Here is an 18,517-nt window from a genome sequence, read left to right as displayed (position 1 = left end):
GTGGTGCAGCCTTCAACCTCTCTCCTCCTTTCAAGCCGAGACTTCCTTGCAAAAGTTCGCGAAAGTTACCAAGATCTAGTTGTCTGCTTTCTACTAAGGGTGGTTTGAGTCAAGCAAAATGTATGTAAAACGCTAGGAGAGAACGAATGTTCTCCCTCCCAACAACCAAGCTCTGACCCCCACTCAAGCCGTCGCCACGCAATGGACCGCCTCGACCGAAACCTCACCCCAATACATGGCACAACATGGCTCGGCGAATGCGCCCGCGCCCAACGAGACGCCACTCACCAGAGAACTCGACCGCCCGACGAGAGACTAATCAGCAAACGACTGATACAGAGACCCAATGATCCGTATCCGGGAATTCAGGAGGTGAGCGCTGATGAGACATCACGGCTTGCAGTGGAGACTGGGGAGGTGGGGGGGACGGAGGTGAGTGTTTGGCCGAATAATGTTAGGAGGAAGAGTGTTTTGGTAAATAAGTTGCCGGTTGAGTTAGGAGAGGTGGAGAGGGAGAGGGAGGTTAGGAAGTATTGCTGTACGAGGTGAAACTGCCAACTGAAGTGGTAAGAATTATCTACATCAAAGCAGAAAGATATTCCCTTGCAATGAATGGATTGGATTCGGATTGAAAGGGAATTGAGACACATCGCACCATGAATTCTAAGTGCTTTCATCCCATTTTCTAGCATGGATTTCATCCGTTGTTCCGTATTTCAACCTTCTCATAGAACTCCTCAGTCACCGAACCTTCACCTAAGCATCTTCTCTTGCTTCAGCCTTCCACTTGTCTAAGAATTCTTATATTAAGAACCGTTCAGTCCAGCCTTCGCTTAATTTTCAGGGGTAGCAATTCTTGGCGAAGCGACAAGGAACTATCACTGGAATGAGGTTTCCCTTGAACAAACCTCTTATTCTTTGCTGTATGGGTTTGAAATGATGCGGTGCGGAGTATATGATTCCATGGCTTGAAAGGAGATTTAGCTGTCAGTGGCACAATGAAACTATCACGTGCAAATTGTGGATATGATCTCCATCACAGGTTTTACGGATGGCCAGCCCGGTACTCCAGCGTTTGCGGGGAGGTGATCCACATCCAAAGGCCGAGTTTTTTCAGATCCAAGACCGTCCGGCATTCATCAAGATCTAGATCATGATTTGAGATCGCCGGTATTTCAGCGGTCGTCATTCCCAGAGAATCGAGTGCTTTTGCTGTGGGCTGATTTTGACTCCACGCCAGCGCAAAACGAGAAGCAACGACACCCCTTACCAATTTTCAACAATCACACTACCAACCACCGTCATTTGAGAGAGTCCTGTGGCACATGATTTGGCCTTGTCGACCGTTTGAACCGATGAATCAGGATATGGCATGTTTGTGGCTGAAAATCTCCCCGCCAAGGCCTGATGGCGTTACTGGAGGAAGACCCCTGAGCTGTTTTAGCGAGCGCAGGGCTGGCAGGCTGGCGGGCACAGCGAAACCGCATCATCGTGATGGATCACCGCAGAACTCAATGTACCTCCTGACTGTTGCTTGCTCACGCCCAGACCTACACCTAGTGTGCACCAACGCAGTCCGATGACATCGCCCTTCATTCCTGCCAATACCTTGATCTCTCTCTCCTCCGGAACCCTCCACACACATTCTCTGAGCGTCCTGCCCTCCTTCCGATTCCTTCCACCTTCGCCGTCCACCCCCTCCCATCCTAGCCCCATATAACGAAGCTTCAATGGCTCCAGACCTCAACTCCCTTCCTCCCTCAAGATCATTATCCGGATCACCAGCAATGGCTCGAACTCTATCAAACTCCGGAGAGGCAGCTGCCTTGCGCGGCCAAAGTCCTTCACCTTCTCCACGATCAGCTTCGACATCTCTTCAAGCTGCCGCGGCCGTCAACGCCGGACTTCAGCAGGAGGACCAGATTGCAAGACGTACGTACGACGCGGTTCCTTATCGAAGATTCGTTAGGATAGAGAGACTGCCCAAATACTCATCTCCACTCATTCATTGAGCTAGATTTAGTAACTAGGCGAAACTCCCCGCACCCTTTCCACTCCAGCAGATTGTCGTCGCCAACTCTTTCGCTGGTTTGCTAGTTTGGAGTTGTGCAAGGACAATGCTAATCATGCCGCAGGCTCATCCAGCACATCCACTCGAAATAGACAACCATCTCATACAGGCCGACGACGTTCCACCGTCTTGATGAACTTGCAACTCAACGACCCCGCTATTCCTCCGCCTGGCGAGATGATCAATGAAGCTGCCGCCAGTACATATCGAGCAACAAGTCCTCTGTCGATGACAGGTTCACCTACTATTGGCGGTATTCCAGATCCGCATCACTACCGCACACCGAGCCTTGGGGAGATACATCAGGAGCTAGAGCAAGAACAAGAGGCGCAAGTGGTACGTCAGCCTTCCCTACAAGTGGTCTGGTGGTTCTCCTTAGACACGATCGAAAATATTTGTGAAGGTTCCCTTATAGTAGTCTTGAGGCTTCTTGGAGATCTCAGTGGATCGCCGAGAGAATCAGGACACGACTGCATGAAGTTACATTCAAAATGGATACTAACAGCCGTCTTCAGAACCGCCTGCTCCAAATGATTCGGACACAGCAGCAACATCTCCAACAGCTCCAAGCACAAACCGGTCAAAGCCACGGCACACCTCCAGTGATCGACGAGTCCACACCAACCTCAGAAAGATCAATGTCCTTCTCTAATCCAAACATTCCACAACAATCAAGCACCTCAACACCCCGTTCGCCCTCGACTGTCCTCCACCCACGAAGCTCCTTTGATCTCGCAAGGGCAGACCTTCAGCAACGACGTTCAAGAACTCCTAGTCGCACCGCCTCACCAAGATTAAGATCTACTTCTATTAGTGGCGAGGGCGGGGATGCTTGGAGTCTAGGCGGACGCGATGAGAGTGCTTTCTACCAAGCAGAAACACAGATGATGATTAGAGAGAACCAAATGTTGAGACAGAGAATCAGAGAACTGGGTATGTCCAATTTGGAGCGCTAACTTTCATGGGATGTTGACTAACAATGCACCAGAACGCCAAGTCTCTGAATTGCATGCGAACTCATCGATCACGCATGAGCCTGTCACTCCGTCCCATCTACTTCGTTCTCAGTCTGTTTCCGAAATGACTGCACCTCCGATCTCAGGTGTAATCTCTACTTCTGGTGCTGCTGGAGAACCGCCGAAGGAAGAATGAACTATACATGTTTCCTTTCCCCTATAAATCTGGGAGGCGTTAAATGGGAGGCTAAGGCGATGTTAAATCCGGTTGGGGGGTTCAATGGAGTCTAAGCATGGGCATGGCCTGGAGGCACCGGCGTAATCTTTGATCTGCGACTTGCATTATGGAGGATGAGTTATGGTGCTCATGCAGACAAAAAAATAAAAGCATACTCGACCCCACTTATCAAACATTCGCTCTGGAGATTTACCAATGATGAATCCTTGCTGTGCAATACAAATACCCGTGCTTCGTGGGGATTCCGAGATCTAGAAGTAGGATGAGTTCTTCTGATAGCGCACACTCTCATCAAATCTTCCCTCGAGGTTGAAACGATAGATATGCGGTACGCTGTGTTTACTCTAGCGGGTAACCTCCCATCCTACTATTCTCATGGCTAAGAGAGGTTTCTTTGCAAGACCAGTTTTTCGGCTGAACGTCCTATTTGAGATTCACTCTCAACCGAACTACAGACGTTTTGTTGCGCATCTGCATTTTTTATAAGTGCGCTAGCACTGCTAGTCTTTGCTAGCGCTTTTAATAAAAAGTGCAGATGCGCAACAAAACGTTTAAACTTTGTAAAAGGTCCGATTCACATATTATCTTTAATTTAGATATTGGAATTTTCTATAAACTTAAGCTTCTTTTTAATTAGTTTACTTATTAGTAATTAGAAACTAATTTATGTGATGGCTGGCAGATCAGCATAACCTGCCGCAAATATCACACGAGAGGAATGGCTGAAACAAGCAAGTAAGCTAGAGATCGGCGAAGGACCAGTAAATGTCGAGGCATTCCCTTCTCCCCTGCTCTTTAGCTTAGTATTTTCAATACATGAGATCCTTTGAGCTTTGTGCTTCGACTATTGCATCGATCCCACCGTGACAGTTTATTTAAGCTAGACAAAAAATGAGTCGCGCAAAATTCACTTGTTATTTCAGTCTTATATATAGGCGCCAGCATTGCTAGTGTTCTATTGGTACTCTTATATAAGAGTGAGACGTTGAGTTTTTAATGTAGTAAATATTCTGTTGAGTGATTTGCACCTCTCTAAGTGCTACCTTGCACTCGCTTCTGCCCCCTTCACATCAATGATAGGGGGAAATATCAAGTTAAATAAGGATAGAGCAATGATAATCCTATCAAATGTACATACGTTCGCGCGTTAACTTCAACGCCTGGGCCCCAGTTTAGCCAAATAAGCGGACACAGAAACTCGCCCATTCACACCATCATCACGACATCTCCACTTCCCAGACCCATACATCTATCACTTCAAACCTTTCTCAACCCTCAACCCTCCTACCAATCACTTATAAAGCAACCTCTCCACCATCTCCGCAATCGCCAAACTACTAGTCAACCCAGGGCTCTCAATCCCCAAAAGATTCACAAACCCTACAAAATCCTCCTCCTTCCTGATAACGAAATCCTGAAACCCCTTTCCACTCGCAACCGCGCTATCTTTTCCCAACTTCGGACGAATTCCTGCATAGTCCGGCGTGATTGCCTCCTCTTTAATCGACGGCAAGAACTTCTTGATCTGTGTGATTGCTTCTCCCAGTCGAGAACTATCAACGGCCAGATCGTTGGGATCGTCGACCCATTGAACATCAGGGCCGAACCTAATTCTACCAGCGATGTCCAGTGTGAGATGTGTTCCTAGTCCTCCTAATCCGGGCTCTGGGGCGGGATATATGAGGCGCTTTACGCTGGGTGTCGATGCAGCGTATGAAAAGTAATTTCCTTTCGCGTAATACTGTGTCTGGTGTCTGGCTGGCGGTAAGATCATATTATTTATATCACAAGCACCACCTACACCGGCCGAATTGATAATCGTCTCAGAGGTAATCGTGCTTTCTTCCCCAGACTGTTTATCCTTGGTCGTTATAGCCCAACCCTGGGACCCGCACTCACCAAGAGCCTCGATACAAGTTACGGGGCTGAAGAGCGCGATATCTCCGCCCCTGTCTTGGAAATCTCCAAGCAGAAATTGCATGTATGCGTGGCTGTCAATGATTCCTGTTGTTGGGGAAGCCAGGATCCCAGCTTTGGCTTGCACGAAAGGCTCTTCCTTGGCGGCCTGTTCTAGGGATACGAAGTGCGTGGGCACACCTTCGATGGAGCGAGTGAGCTTGTGGACTTTGACGAGTTCCTCCCATTGTTGGTCTGTTTGGGCGACAATCCATTTGCCCATGTTGTGGTGCGGGATCTCATATTTTTGGCAGAGGGTATACATCAGCTGGCGGCCACGGATGCAAAGGGTTGTTTTCAGCGACGTGGCGCCATAATACAAGCCGGCATGAATTACCTAGTGAGAACTTAGTATAGGTATAGAGGATCTTGGAGGAACATAGACCTCTGAGTTCCGGGAGCTTGTTTCCATCCCAACCGCACTGTTCCTCTCGATGAGCACGGTACTTGTTCCGTTTCGTGCAGCCAATTGCCTTGCAATGGCAAGACCCACTGCCCCTCCGCCAATGACCTGGTATTGACCTCATCAGCTGTCGCCCCTCACATGAGTTTGGAGGGAACGAGCACGCATACAGCATGAGTGAAGTCAGCCTCTCGAAAGGCTGTCGTTGAGAAAACTCGCCACGCACATCTGGCCTTCAATTGGCTCCGCAAAGCACGTGAAAACATCTTCTAAATGAATTTCCTTCATCAAGAAGTACTATATCAGAAAGTGTTTAAGCTTTGAGATATTATATTGGAGACGTGGAGAGCTTGCAGGGGACAAGATGCTGTACATGCGGAGCAAACTGCCGAAATGGGCCGGATCTGCACAAGGCTGACAAGGCTGAGGTCGCGAAGCAACAAGTGGAAGAATTAAGACCGAGAAGGATTTTCAAATTGCCGTTATTGATGAGTCGTATATGTGATTAAGTACATGATTGCCTAGGAATTCGACTTTTATGCGGTCTTCAGTAGCACAAATGATTGTAGCAGTATGATCAACTATATATATCTTGGGGCTCTCTCCTCAACATCTTGCCTCAAGCTGTTATCACCCGGAAACTACCATCTTGGATACCCTGTGGGATATGGATCGTTACCATTTCCATAAGACCTACCATGAAAGAAAGCGCATATTCTGGGCCCGATCGGAGGACCAGACATGTATTCCTTCAAGGCAGAAGTAAAAGCCTCGAGCTTCGGTTTCGTCCGTAGGCCTTTGTTATCGCAGAATTGAAGAGTGACTCCATCGTGGTTTCTGAACTGCAAGAGTGGTTTGAGCCATGGTTTGGGAAAGTTATCGAAGTCCTCTGCATCCCAAAGGGCATCAAGCGAGGGTTCTGCATCGATTCGAAACTCTGGCATGAATGTATTAGTTCGACGTTTCGTTTTCAAAAGCAAAAAGAGAAGAACGCGCTCACCAAATTCTGGTAGTTCCATTGCCAAGTCCAGTCGGGGAGAACCTTTGTACTTCAACTCTGCAATATCAATGTCCCAACTAGTATTGCCCCGACCAACTTGCCATTTTTTATTCATTCGGTCTGCATTTTCGTAGTCATAGCGGTCTGAATAGCGGAAGTAAATTGGCTCTTTCAGAAGCCATGATTTGTCTCCTGGCTGGGGATACATGTTGAGCTGAGCCGCCGGTCAGTTAGCAAGCGTTTCAACAAAAGTCTGTGGAAATTGCTGGGTTTGGATTTATGGCGTACCGTTCTCCTATTCCAAGGGTTAGAGAAATAATTACAAATAGCGTGCCACTCGGGAACATTTCCGGGTCGGTGGTAGGGCTCGTGTTCAACACTCGTCAAGGAGTAGGGGATAGAAAGCCTCAAATGAGTAATGGCCGCTCGATCATCTTCCTTGAGACCGAAGAGGTACTTGTAGGCAACAACAAGATCTGCAAATTGCAAAGCATTGTGCGAGAAGAATGTGTCTGCTGAGTCTAGTTCCATGTGAATCTGCTTGCAAACGAGATGAATGATAGCATAATTGCTCGGGCCAGAGGTGGGGCAGTGGATATGATCTCCTGAGCCAGGTGGACATGCTGAGCTCTCGAGCCCCTTCAAAGCCATGCAGCTGTGGTAATTCCAATGGGGGCGTTTGGGACGACCTGAGCGACGACGTTTAACGTGAATTTCTGAACATGTAGAGACATGGATGACATTTCCTGTCACGACATCCTCCCAGATTTTGTCACGAATCTCTCTCGGAAGAGTCAGGAGCCTGGAGTCTGACTGTCGTTCGCAAGCCTGCCTGTGAGCTACCATCTCGGCAGCACTGATGGCCTTCGCTTTTTCGGTCTCTATTATTCTGGCGTCAGTAACCTTTCTTCGAAGTTTATCTGACTTCACGTATTTGAATATGTGGCCTTGCCTTTCGGATATGAATGCGCAACAAATCCCTCAAATCCCACAAAAAGATCAAGATCTCTGAGGAATAGAAGCTTCACAGCTTGGAGAAGTTCATGGATCGGCCATGTTTTCTTTCTCCATGCTCGGAGAATCCCCATGAGTTGCTCGAACTCACTCCAGCCAAAGGGACGACGGGCCAGCCATCGAGTCTGTCAAATATGTTAGAACCCAGTTTCCACCAAACACACAGGCTCTAGACTCGCGTAACAGTAGCCAAAGCCAGTCATGAATAAAGGTACTACTGGGACGCGGAAAGGGGATTCGAATTTCGAGAAAGGAACATAACTTGACGGCCTTGAGATAATCCATTGATTGGTCCATGTTAGGAAAGGTAAATATCAAATGTGATTCAATCGGACTTAGAAATATTTACTTCTAATTCTTATGTGGAGGTTCTAGTTTATATCAATGTTGCGATGCTTTGCGCACGTACGGCACGGGTCAGGTACCGGTAGGCGGGACCCTATTCTAGGCATCAGCTGACTACTACCCCTGACTTGAGGACCGTGAGTCACTAGTTGCCTAGAAATGATACAGACTATTGGACAAGCAATACCGATTCATACAACACCAACTGACGAGCACTGAAGGGGCTCACTATTTCTCGCCTTTTTTTATGGGCTGGTCAATGCCTTCTCTGTTACAACGCCGACCTCAATACAAGATCAAATAGTCGATTGCCAACTCACCCATGACGGGAAGGTTCAATGTAGCTATCGTTTTGGGAGAAATCAATGGATTCTTGCTGAAATATCCAAGATGCAATTATCTTACACCATTATGCCGTAAGATCCAAAACGCCCCCTCAGGCATATCATCGTAATACAAGGCTGGGAAATATTTTCCTTCCTGCCAAATTGACATGAAATTCGTGAATACCATCCTTTGCGCCAATATACCTATCTTTGTTAGTTGAGATACAGAGTATAGTGGTGTACTTACAAAATCCGACCATCTTCACTCCAACAACAGCCCATTGTTTCGTCGGGGTGGCCCAGCGCATCTCTCAAATCATTCTCTTGTCGATCTGCAGGCTCACTATGATCATCTAATGGGCGCCAGGGCTGTCTCAACCGATGAACAAAGTCTCGGCGATCCTCTTCCTCGATCTCAATCCGAAGACGAGTTGTCCTATCAAGAGGGGGGTCCGTATATCGCGAGCGATAGAGAGCATCTATCTCTGCCCACGGATTACTAGGAAAGTCTGTGACAATGTCCGGTAGGCGAGGCAGTGTGATCCCAAGACGTTCAAGGGCCGATGGTGTTTCGTTGTTACTTCTGGAATTGCTCGGGCCTATCGTCTCTTGCTCAGTCGCATTTTCAGCAGCAGCTAGGATCATCGAACTACGGTTTCGCCTTTCGCTCTCACGGTTCCGCTCGTTGATAAATGTTCGAATTGAAGCCGCGGTGCGGTCTGTTGGATTCACAAACTCTCGTAGAGCGGCTGGGAGACCAGCTGTCGAGATTCGGCGCTCATTGCTTCCACTTGGCTCAGGATTTGCGGTGCTTGTTGATGCGGTCGTTGATCGCTGATCGTCAGCCCGTGATTCCAATCTTAATGTAGCGGATGCCTCAGCAAGTGCTTCACGAGCTTCCCGTGCAGCATTCGCAGCATCTCTTTGTCGCCTAGCAATTCTATGGGCTTGGAGCACCTCAAGTCTGATCCATATCGGAGTAATTAGCGATAATTAGTCATGGAAAGATGTGAAAATAAAAGGGTCCGAACAAAACAACATAGGGGAACAAGTTCACCCTGGTTTTAGTTAAAGAAAACAGTGGAATGTCGCCGATTTTGCGTGAGAGAGTCCAAATCACTTACTCTTCTGCTGTTAATGGGGCCTGGTGCCTATCTAACATCTCCCGAGTCAAATGCCGTAACTGTCTCCGTTCGAGATCGAGACCCAAGTAATCAGGAGTGCTTGGGGAATCCGTTCGAAAGGTACGGAGCCTTGGGTCTATCATGGGTTCGCCTGCTCTGTCTGATACGATGACTCTCTCTACTCCACTAGCATGAGAGTCAATGTCAAGCCGTTGACGGGACAAAAACAACGTTCGAACATCAGCAACTCCCACTCTGCCGCTGGCCTCCGTCCATGCGAGGAGATCGAAAGGTCCAGGTGAAAATTCCATCGCTCTTATAGCCCCACTCTCAACACCGGGCCTCGAGCTGGTGAACACAACCAATGGACTAATGGGTTCTGGCAGGCTTTCAACATCAAATACAGAAATGAGACCATATTGGGTTGCAACAGCGAGATATTTGCCGGATTTCGAGAAGCAGGCCGCGAAGCTTCCTCGCATGACCGACTTGTCGCCCTGATATTGTCCCTCTAATTGTATCCTTCCAGTTAATGACCAATCGTAGCCCGGCCCAGGTTTTCCGAATCGTTCTTTCTTGAATTCGCCCCTTTGTTTTCGTTCGTGAATGTAGAGGAAAGGGTCATCGCACTAAATTATCGCCGAGTTAGCACTTCCTAACCAGGAGGATATTCGCGAGCTGACACATTATTCCATGCTAAAAGAAATACACCTACGATGGTGGCCAGCAATCTTCCGTCCGGAGACAGGACCGAGCGGTTGACAAAATCGGGCATGATCAACTTTTCCAGAGTTTCCGAGGTTCTGACATTTAGAATAGACACCGTGCAATCATTATTCGAGACCACAGCGACTGGCATTTTGTAGGCCGCAGTAGATGCATCCTCACTGGGAGACCAAAGAGTTATGCAGTTGACAATTTCCCTTCCAATCTTTATAGCATCAGCTACGGCAGGGCGATGTCCACGAGAGCTGCGCGCGTCGGAGGGCCCTTCAATGGAAATTGCCCGACGGGGTACGTCGAGATCGAGAGGCAGCCGAGCGTCCGGGTCCGCCTCTTGAGTTGATTCTACGCTCGATGTAATATCGTCTAGGCATACGGCTGTATAATCCCCCTTATCTCCTCCACAGCATAACCACTCTTTCGATGCGGTAAGGCATCTCGGGGAGAAGGACAATTTCGCGATCACCTCGCGCTCTCGAGTTTTGGTGTTTAAAGCAACGACATTGTTTCCGCTGGGGAAGTATATTATGCTCTTCTCCGGCGAGCTCACAAGAGAGCGAAGTTGCCAATGTCTAAACAAGTAACATCAGAGATGATTGTTCAGCTGCCTTCCTTCGGGCGTAACATACTCAGTAGCTATGGAAGCACGGTAGTACTTTCGAGGCTTCGGTAGAATTAGGTCATGAGTGGCATGGTGTCTGTCCGAGAAACATGTTAGTCTTCGGTAATGTGGAGTAACGTTAGACAGCGTACAAGGTTTCCTCTTTAACAGCCATGCTGTCGTACGCTCACAGCCTAGCGGTCATGAATAGGATCGTTGATAATCTGACAATGAAACCATCGGATACTGGTACTGATATGAAGAGATTGGGAGGAAGTCGTTACGCTGTGCAGTCCGTGATTTCTGGTGTATTTTTCTGGTGAAGGGGGATCACCTCTCTATCAACACGTTCTGTGCTGCGACACGACGTCAACCAGGTGGAGAGCTCCAGTAAGGTGAAATGTGGCTTGAGTGGTGGAGTGGCTCATTTATGCAAGAACAAATCACGTGTTTCTCACGGGCCCCGGCTCTTTCCATTGACTTCGAGAAAATAATGACGCTAAGAAATTCTTCCTCGCCATTTGATCCCCGACCCGACCATTGTTTTTCTGCAGACCGTTGACCATCACCCTTCTCTTCGAACACCTCTTCATCTCGTCGTCAGTCTTCTAGATACCTGCTTCCCTTGTAGCGACTACAAATATGTTGGCTTCAAGATTATCCAGAGCTGTAAGTCCCCTTATCCTTTGATGGTCTGCGTGCATTGTCTGATGATGATTCTGAATAGCTCCCCAGAGCTACATCTTCCGCCACACGATCAGCAAATCTTCTTCGCCCACTTCTCGGTCCATCGTTTGTTAGAAAGTACTCAGATGATGCCGACAAGAAGGTTCGGGGACCAGTCATTGGTATTGACTTGGGTATGCTTTGCCCCTTTCCACTGGATGAAAATTTTGATGGCATGCTCACATCTTTCTTCCATAGGAACCACCAATTCTGCAGTAGCTATCATGGAAGGCACGGCTGCGAAGATAATTGAGAACTCTGAAGGTAAGGCATTCATATGCATCTTATCGACTCCCTGGCGCTGACTGCCATAGGTGCTAGAACAACGCCGTCGGTGGTCGCATTTGCACAAGATGGTGAGAGATTGGTTGGTGTCTCTGCAAAGCGACAAGCTGTTGTCAACCCCGAGAATACTCTGTTCGCCACAAAGCGTCTGATTGGACGCAAGTTCACTGACGCTGAGGTTCAACGGGACATCAAGGAGGTTCCATACAAGATTGTGCAGCACACAAACGGCGACGCTTGGGTTGAGGCACGCGGCCAAAAATACTCGCCTTCTCAAATTGGAGGATTTGTTCTACAAAAGATGAAGGAGACAGCGGAGGCATACCTCACCAAGCCCGTCCAAAACGCCGTCGTCACTGTCCCTGCTTACTTCAACGACTCCCAGCGTCAAGCAACAAAAGATGCCGGCCAAATCGCTGGTCTCAATGTTCTCCGAGTAGTCAACGAGCCTACTGCAGCTGCCCTGGCCTATGGCCTTGACAAGGACCAGGACAAGATCATTGCAGTCTATGACTTGGGTGGAGGAACTTTCGATATCTCCGTTCTTGAAATCCAAAAGGGTGTTTTCGAGGTCAAGTCCACCAACGGTGATACTCATTTGGGTGGTGAAGATTTTGATATCCATTTGGTCCGCCACTTGGTCCAACAGTTCAAGAAGGACTCTGGTATCGACCTCTCCAGCGACCGTATGGCTATCCAGCGGATCCGCGAGGCTGCCGAGAAGGCCAAGATTGAACTGTCATCTTCCATGCAGACTGATATCAACCTCCCCTTCATCACTGCCGACTCGTCTGGACCCAAGCACATCAACTCTAAGCTCTCTCGATCACAACTTGAGAAGCTTGTTGACCCTCTTATTAGCCGCACCATAGACCCAGTTCGTAAGGCCCTGAAGGATGCCAACCTTCAGGCAAAAGATATCCAGGAGGTTATCTTGGTTGGTGGGATGACTCGTATGCCAAAGGTTGCGGAGTCTGTTAAAAGCATTTTCGGTCGTGACCCAGCGAAGTCTGTCAACCCGGATGAGGCTGTTGCCATGGGAGCTGCTATTCAAGGTGGCGTTCTTGCTGGCAACGTTACTGATGTCCTCCTTTTGGATGTCACACCCCTCTCTCTCGGTATCGAAACTCTCGGAGGTGTTTTCACTCGCTTGATCAACCGCAACACCACCATCCCAACCAAGAAGTCTCAAGTCTTCTCCACCGCTGCCGACTTCCAGACCGCAGTCGAAATCAAGGTCTACCAGGGTGAGCGTGAACTTGTTCGCGACAACAAGATGCTTGGAAACTTCCAGCTAACCGGTATTCCACCTGCGCACCGAGGTGTACCGCAAGTCGAGGTTACTTTCGACATTGATGCCGATGCAATCGTCCATGTCCACGCCAAAGACAAGTCTACGAACAAGGATCAGTCCATCACCATTGCTTCAGGATCTGGTCTCTCCGATCAAGAGATTCAAAACATGGTTGATGACTCTGAGCGTTACGCAGAGCAAGATAAGGAGCGAAAGGCTGCTATCGAAGCTGCCAACCGATCTGACAGCGTCTTGAACGATACCGAAAAGGCCCTGAACGAGTTTGCCGACAGACTCGACAAGGCTGAGGCTGACCAGATCCGCGAGAAGATCACCACTCTCCGTGAATTTGTCAGCAAGAGCCAATCTGGCGAGGGCACAGCCACGGCTGCTGAGCTCAAGGAAAAGACCGATGAGCTCCAAATGGCCAGCTTGAACCTGTTCGACAAGATGCACAAGGCTCGTACGGAGTCCGGGGAAGCTCAACCTGGGAACACTGGAGAGGCGAACACTTCAGAAGGTGAAGCCAAGGATGGTGAGAAGAAGTCATGAAAAATGAAATAGAAAGACGATTTCGTTGTGTTGTTAGTGTTCTGGGCAGCTTGCATAGACCTCTCCTGTACCCACCTGTACCATATGTTGCACTGGCAACTCTTCTCTGTTGTCATACCTACCTACATCTTGTTTCTCATAGCTTTGGGGGCAAAAGGCGTTGGAGAGCTCGCATTGCTTTGCGCTTCTTTTACAGCGTTCGGAGCTTATGTGGAGGATGGCTGCACAGAAAAAGCGCATAACTGTGGCTGTATAAAACTTAGGATAAGACGACGAATAATATGACATCCCCTCTCATAACATATGACATCCTAGCAGTACATCTTGGATTCCTTGCTCGCCATGCCCAGCTATGCGAGGTGCGGCACGGGACGTGGACAATTACCCTGTGAGAGGGTAGAAGGAAATGACGGATGGACCAGTGGAGGGTGTTGCATATTCTAAGAGACGTCCAAAGTTCTTGTTGCATTGCGCACATTCATAGTGAGTTTCAGTCTTATGCCTTCCGAAAGAATATCTCAGATCTTGAAGTACTCTTTGAGGCTAAATCCGATTTGCTCGGATTTTTTTGCTTCGAAGTACAGCAGAACCTCGATATAACGATATCAATTTTAGCGCCTTTTTCTAACGATATACCGAGGTATCATTAAATCAAGGATCACGTGCACATATAAAAAATAAGGAAGAACTGAAGATATATAAAGAACCTCTCAATCCTAACGCCTCACTACTTGTAAAGTACCTCCTAAAAGCTCTAAATAAGCCTGCTTTGCTTTTCCCACGTTCCTTTGGATAAACGTAGCTTTCAAAGCGTCAAGCTTACGTATAACCTCACTTTGTCCATCCTCCTGTTGCTTCTCATAAAGATTTACCAAATCAAGTGCAGCTATCACTTTAGCTAGCTTCACTTTCCTAATCTCTTCCTCCTGCTCCTCCCCCTCCATATCAGACTAAGTATCCCCTGAACCTCCCCGAGCATAGCGATTTATAATTACCTCCAGCGTCACACTCTCTTCTTCCACGATTGCCTCGTCAATTGGTGTAATAAATTGGCTAATGGGAAGAGGATCGTTAAATTAGGTAGTACTCTGAATGGCCAATTAAAGGGCTTTAATGGTTTCCTTGTCTTTTGCTTGTTAAGCAGCCCATTCCTCGTCCAGTTCGCCATGGGCATCGAGATCTCTACCAAGAAGAGGTTTTGCGATAAGACTTGATTTGTACTAGTAATTAGTAATTATAGAAGCTTTAACGTGGTTATTCCAAGCATATACTATCTAGTTAATCGCATGGAGCAAAGTGACTGTTTTATTAGGGTCCTTGTTTACCTCAAATTACTTAATTATATAACTAACCTATTACTTGTAATAATAAAGCTTAAAGGTATTAATAATGCCCTGATCTGCCAGTTACTAATGCGATATCATATTGGGAGGTAGCCATTCCACTCGTACGTAAGAAAGAGCTCGTTTTCTACTAATGAGGTTAATGCCATATTCATATCCTGAGAAGTTATTTATAAAGAGAAGGACATGCCGGCCTTGAGCAGAATACTTGCGATTAAGCTAATAGAGATATTCTATATAGATAATACCAGTTATTTACTTGGAATTATTATACCGGTATTATATACCCAAAAGTCAATAATTAATATGCTTAAAGTATCGAGGGTTCTTACTTTTCCCAATTAACCAAGGCTCCTACTTATTAGTACCTGTAGTATTGACTGTGAGAGCAAGAGTAATTCGCTCTTTGCTTCTTTTGCCCCTATTACTAGCCTCAGTTACTAGTATATGATTTAGTAATATTTTCTAGTATAAACCAGTCTTATCCATATTCAAGACGTTCTCAGGAAGATATGTGGCTGCCAGGTCTTAATTTTCCTGTATTTGCTTAATATTTTCAGGGCTTTTAATATCTGCCGTATCGCCTTTGCCATAGTAAATATATTCCTTAATATAGAAGCGATTCTTAAAGTTAGTTAACTACCCATTAGACTATTTAGGCTCTGGTTACTCGCAGTATTAGGGAAGAAGGTGCCAGATTTCGTATGTCTTTTGCTTGAGAATATCGCCCGTAATTATTACTTTTTGCTACTGCATCTTCTGCTATTATTTAAAGAGTACTAATTCAAGATCAGGCTAATTAGATTGGCTCGAACATTAACCCGTAAGGCTTATATCTTTTCGTATATTAGTATTAAGGTAATCGAATTGAGTACTGAGGCTAAAGGAAATAGTGGATTAGTTAATTTTGTAGTGGAACTCGTCCTGGAACCATTTAATAAGATTAGTATACGTAGCTTTAGGATGGGATTGCTTGTGCCTCTGTAGCGCTCGGCGATCAGCTTCTGTCATGCCTCTTCGTTTTTTTTTGGGCTGTTCAGGGGCTAGAGAACCAGAGGTAAGATCAAGGGGCTGTGATTCGGTGAGATCGAGAGCCTGAGAGGTACCGGAGGGCCCTGGAGTATTAATAAATTAATCCATTTTCAGGCTAAAGTAGAACGATATACCACCAAAAATTAAGGGTTGGGACCGAAAAACCTTACGATAATCGTAATGCCAAGGATATCGTAAGCCTAAGGCTAAAAAAGTGCAGGACCCTACGGCCGTATCGTATTACTAAGGATATCGCTATATCGGGGATCGCTATAGCGAGGTTCTGCTGTATTGGCTGCCGAAGCTCCTCCGGCCGCCTTTGCAGGTCAAACCATCACATACCTAATGATCACTGAGAGGATTGGAGTTGGGTCCTCGAAGTAGATATATTTGTAAATTATAGATCATAATGATGAACCAGATTAGGCTATTTACTCCACGACGGACTCGCTCGGTCGGGGTGCATGCCTTGGCGTTTGATACAGAAAAAGGCACATCTTCTGCTTAATGACACCAATAAAGGCAGGATTCATTAAGTGATGCCGCATGTGAGCATGCATAAACTATGACCCAATCAACGAAGCCAGAACACTCTCAAATCCTTGGTTTGAGTATGTCGGGTCTTGGATCTGTATCACGTGAAAGGCAAGACTAGACGGGGATGGGCTAAGCGGGGTTTGGGAAGGCGTCAACCGCACGATGCGATTTATATTTTGTGAGCGCGAGAGTCATGCTCGCCCCTTGACAACACAACCACGCCTTGGACGACTGAACCTGATAAACACCTCAGATATCGAGCAGAAGGTATCCTGGACTCTTCTGAAAACATCAAAGACATCAGAAAACATCTCAAGAAGGCACCGCTGAAGACACCCCGCGAGCCCCACCAGATCAACCTCAAAAATGTCCAAAGTCGCAAGGTAAGACCTTCCGTCCCCTCCACCCTGTTTTACTCTATGCTATGATCACCGTCTGACACCGTGACAGTCGCCCAGACTGGGCTGACGACGAAGAGCTCGATGATACCGCCAACGACGCCCTCCCTCCCCAGACCGTCACCACAAACAAAGATGGCACTAAGACAATCATCAGTTATAGGTTCAACGAGGATGGGAAGAAGGTTAAGACGACTCGTCGAATTCGGTTTACCACACACAAAGAAGTTGTCAATCCACGCGTTGCCGAGCGGAAGCAATGGTCAAAGTTTGGTCTCTCAGCAAAGGACGGAGCTGGCCCTGCATCAGATACAACGAGCGTAGGAGAGAACATCATATTCAGACCGAGCACGAACTGGCGGAAGGATGCGAAGGAGGAGAAGACTGAGGCCGGAAGCATGAAGGACAAGCTCAAGGACAAGAAAGTCAAATGTCGTATTTGTAACGGCGAGCATTTCACTGCGAGATGTCCGTTCAAGGATACTATGGCTCCAGTTGGAGAAGAGGGGTCTGCAGATGTGGCTGCTGGACCTGCTGATGTTGTTGAGGGACCCGGCGGCCTCGGATCAGGAAAAAGCTCCTATGTTCCGCCACACATGCGAAACGGTGCTGCAGCAAGTGGGGGAGACAGAATGGGTGGTGGCAAGTATGAGCGGAACGACGAGTCTACGCTTCGTGTTACAAATGTATATTCCGTTCTTTCTTCTACATCTACACATACTAACATATGACAGGTCTCCGAAATGGCAGAAGAACAGGAGCTCCGAGATATGTTTGAGCGGTTCGGCCGTGTCACCAGAGTCTTTCTCGCCAAGGACAGAGAAACTGGTCTTGCAAAGGGCTTTGCGTTCATTAGTTTTCAGGAAAGAACAGATGCTGCCAAAGCGTGCGAGAAGATGGATGGTTATGGCTTTAAGCATCTGATCTTGAGAGTTGAATTTGCCAAGAAAGCTGCGTAGATACCATCAAACGGGGCATGTATTGTAGTACGAAAACCACAAGAGCAAGCTGCTCCGTCACGAAATAGACTTCGCTGACCTCCTTTCCCGCCGCTCCAACCTGTTGCCTTGACAATGGATGTTTTGTTCACAAGCAGCTAATTTCCCAACTGAAGAGTGTGCCCCCTCAGCATTGAAAGTCACTTTAAGGGGTTTCTCTGGGTCATGGAGAGGGCAGGAGCGCTCAGAGGTTGCTAGGGTTCGTCCGATCTCCCCTATCCTTCGGCCGGCTGATTGCGAGGAAAAACGTCGACGGACCCAGCAGGTAGGACCTGGACTCGAGGCAATTAGACTTTATTCGACCACAAGCAAGCCACCACGAGCACGATAGATCTAGCAGAGGCTCGAGCAGGAAGATAAGAATGACTAACTCATTAGATTCGGCTCAAGTATTGTGACTGTTGAAAATGCTGATGGGAGCAGGTGACCGAGAGGCGTTGAAATGCATGCACCCTTTGGCCTAGTTCCCACCACACAACGTGGTTGACCGCATTCCTTGCATCTCGAAAAGTACCCTCCATACCAGCATTGACTCGGCACGGACAGTTGCGGAGTACAGATCTTCTGCAGGAGAGTTCCATGAGTAGATTTGATG

The 18,517-nt window shown here is 47.5% G+C and overlaps 7 protein-coding genes across 7 annotated transcripts; 3 read left to right on the top strand and 4 right to left on the bottom strand.

Annotated features, from left to right (window-relative positions):
• The first annotated feature begins 1,515 nt into the window (after positions 1-1,515).
• Positions 1,516-3,502, top strand: K444DRAFT_621635 (uncharacterized protein). The gene is made up of 4 exons (XM_024881945.1): positions 1,516-1,932; positions 2,136-2,407; positions 2,587-3,004; positions 3,060-3,502. Exons 1-4 carry the CDS (start codon positions 1,731-1,733, stop codon positions 3,221-3,223), a joined length of 1,056 nt encoding a protein of 351 aa, XP_024727171.1. The 5' UTR covers positions 1,516-1,730; the 3' UTR covers positions 3,224-3,502.
• Positions 3,503-4,252: 750 nt separating this feature from the next.
• K444DRAFT_575667 (FAD dependent oxidoreductase) lies at positions 4,253-5,973 on the bottom strand. Its single transcript, XM_024877484.1, has 3 exons — positions 5,795-5,973; positions 5,607-5,732; positions 4,253-5,558 (listed from the first exon to the last, which is right to left on the bottom strand). Exons 1-3 carry the CDS (start codon positions 5,888-5,890, stop codon positions 4,557-4,559), a joined length of 1,224 nt encoding a protein of 407 aa, XP_024727170.1. The 5' UTR covers positions 5,891-5,973; the 3' UTR covers positions 4,253-4,556.
• A 109-nt stretch (positions 5,974-6,082) lies between these two features.
• On the bottom strand, positions 6,083-7,961 carry K444DRAFT_603422 (uncharacterized protein). The gene is made up of 5 exons (XM_024878771.1): positions 7,818-7,961; positions 7,577-7,763; positions 6,913-7,505; positions 6,625-6,838; positions 6,083-6,561 (listed from the first exon to the last, which is right to left on the bottom strand). Exons 1-5 carry the CDS (start codon positions 7,839-7,841, stop codon positions 6,266-6,268), a joined length of 1,314 nt encoding a protein of 437 aa, XP_024727169.1. The 5' UTR covers positions 7,842-7,961; the 3' UTR covers positions 6,083-6,265.
• A 16-nt stretch (positions 7,962-7,977) lies between these two features.
• On the bottom strand, positions 7,978-11,136 carry K444DRAFT_621632 (uncharacterized protein). The gene is made up of 6 exons (XM_024881944.1): positions 10,910-11,136; positions 10,786-10,854; positions 10,149-10,728; positions 9,434-10,062; positions 8,557-9,273; positions 7,978-8,513 (listed from the first exon to the last, which is right to left on the bottom strand). The coding sequence occupies exons 1-6, from the start codon at positions 10,930-10,932 to the stop codon at positions 8,429-8,431; spliced, it is 2,103 nt and encodes a 700-aa protein (XP_024727168.1). The 5' UTR covers positions 10,933-11,136; the 3' UTR covers positions 7,978-8,428.
• Positions 11,137-11,284: 148 nt separating this feature from the next.
• Positions 11,285-14,059, top strand: K444DRAFT_657314 (heat shock protein 70). Its single transcript, XM_024886149.1, has 4 exons — positions 11,285-11,426; positions 11,485-11,617; positions 11,682-11,747; positions 11,798-14,059. Exons 1-4 carry the CDS (start codon positions 11,400-11,402, stop codon positions 13,612-13,614), a joined length of 2,043 nt encoding a protein of 680 aa, XP_024727167.1. The 5' UTR covers positions 11,285-11,399; the 3' UTR covers positions 13,615-14,059.
• A 1,592-nt stretch (positions 14,060-15,651) lies between these two features.
• K444DRAFT_621630 (uncharacterized protein) lies at positions 15,652-16,070 on the bottom strand (the record flags this gene model as incomplete). Its single annotated transcript, XM_024881943.1, has 2 exons — positions 15,652-15,837; positions 15,877-16,070. Coding segments are annotated over 2 exons (258 nt in total), but the record flags the coding sequence as incomplete, so codon positions are not given.
• A 634-nt stretch (positions 16,071-16,704) lies between these two features.
• K444DRAFT_621629 (putative eukaryotic translation initiation factor 3 subunit G) lies at positions 16,705-18,174 on the top strand. Its single transcript, XM_024881942.1, has 3 exons — positions 16,705-16,909; positions 16,977-17,610; positions 17,659-18,174. The coding sequence occupies exons 1-3, from the start codon at positions 16,893-16,895 to the stop codon at positions 17,881-17,883; spliced, it is 876 nt and encodes a 291-aa protein (XP_024727165.1). The 5' UTR covers positions 16,705-16,892; the 3' UTR covers positions 17,884-18,174.
• The last annotated feature ends 343 nt before the right edge of the window (positions 18,175-18,517 follow it).

Source organism: Hyaloscypha bicolor (assembly GCF_002865645.1).
Source record: "Hyaloscypha bicolor E unplaced genomic scaffold K444scaffold_183, whole genome shotgun sequence".
NCBI lineage: Eukaryota > Fungi > Ascomycota > Leotiomycetes > Helotiales > Hyaloscyphaceae > Hyaloscypha > Hyaloscypha bicolor.
Note: the sequence above shows the minus strand (reverse complement) of the source record. Positions and strands in the feature narration are given on the sequence as shown.

Excerpts from the sequence above, each read along its gene's own strand:
- K444DRAFT_621629 (XM_024881942.1), top strand. Across the intron at positions 17,611-17,658 it reads CTACGCTTCGTGTTACAAAT|GTCTCCGAAATGGCAGAAGA; the intron begins GTATATTCCGTT and ends AACATATGACAG.
- K444DRAFT_603422 (XM_024878771.1), bottom strand. The coding sequence starts at position 7,841 with ATGACTGGCTTTGGCTACTGTTAC. Across the intron at positions 7,506-7,576 it reads TGCGCATTCATATCCGAAAG|AGACCGAAAAAGCGAAGGCC; the intron begins GCAAGGCCACAT and ends CCAGAATAATAG. Across the intron at positions 6,562-6,624 it reads AATGGAACTACCAGAATTTG|AGTTTCGAATCGATGCAGAA; the intron begins GTGAGCGCGTTC and ends CATTCATGCCAG.
- K444DRAFT_621635 (XM_024881945.1), top strand. The coding sequence starts at position 1,731 with ATGGCTCCAGACCTCAACTCCCTTCCTCCCTCAAGATCATTATCCGGA. Across the intron at positions 1,933-2,135 it reads GGAGGACCAGATTGCAAGAC|GCTCATCCAGCACATCCACT; the intron begins GTACGTACGACG and ends ATCATGCCGCAG. Across the intron at positions 3,005-3,059 it reads ACAGAGAATCAGAGAACTGG|AACGCCAAGTCTCTGAATTG; the intron begins GTATGTCCAATT and ends ACAATGCACCAG.
- K444DRAFT_575667 (XM_024877484.1), bottom strand. The coding sequence starts at position 5,890 with ATGTTTTCACGTGCTTTGCGGAGCCAATTGAAGGCCAGATGTGCGTGG. Across the intron at positions 5,733-5,794 it reads AGGCTGACTTCACTCATGCT|GTCATTGGCGGAGGGGCAGT; the intron begins GTATGCGTGCTC and ends GGTCAATACCAG. Across the intron at positions 5,559-5,606 it reads CAAGCTCCCGGAACTCAGAG|GTAATTCATGCCGGCTTGTA; the intron begins GTCTATGTTCCT and ends AGTTCTCACTAG.
- K444DRAFT_657314 (XM_024886149.1), top strand. The coding sequence starts at position 11,400 with ATGTTGGCTTCAAGATTATCCAGAGCT. Across the intron at positions 11,427-11,484 it reads CTTCAAGATTATCCAGAGCT|CTCCCCAGAGCTACATCTTC; the intron begins GTAAGTCCCCTT and ends GATTCTGAATAG. Across the intron at positions 11,618-11,681 it reads AGTCATTGGTATTGACTTGG|GAACCACCAATTCTGCAGTA; the intron begins GTATGCTTTGCC and ends TTTCTTCCATAG.
- K444DRAFT_621632 (XM_024881944.1), bottom strand. The coding sequence starts at position 10,932 with ATGGCTGTTAAAGAGGAAACCTT. Across the intron at positions 10,729-10,785 it reads CGTGCTTCCATAGCTACTGA|ACATTGGCAACTTCGCTCTC; the intron begins GTATGTTACGCC and ends TTACTTGTTTAG. Across the intron at positions 10,063-10,148 it reads GAAGATTGCTGGCCACCATC|TGCGATGACCCTTTCCTCTA; the intron begins GTAGGTGTATTT and ends GCGATAATTTAG.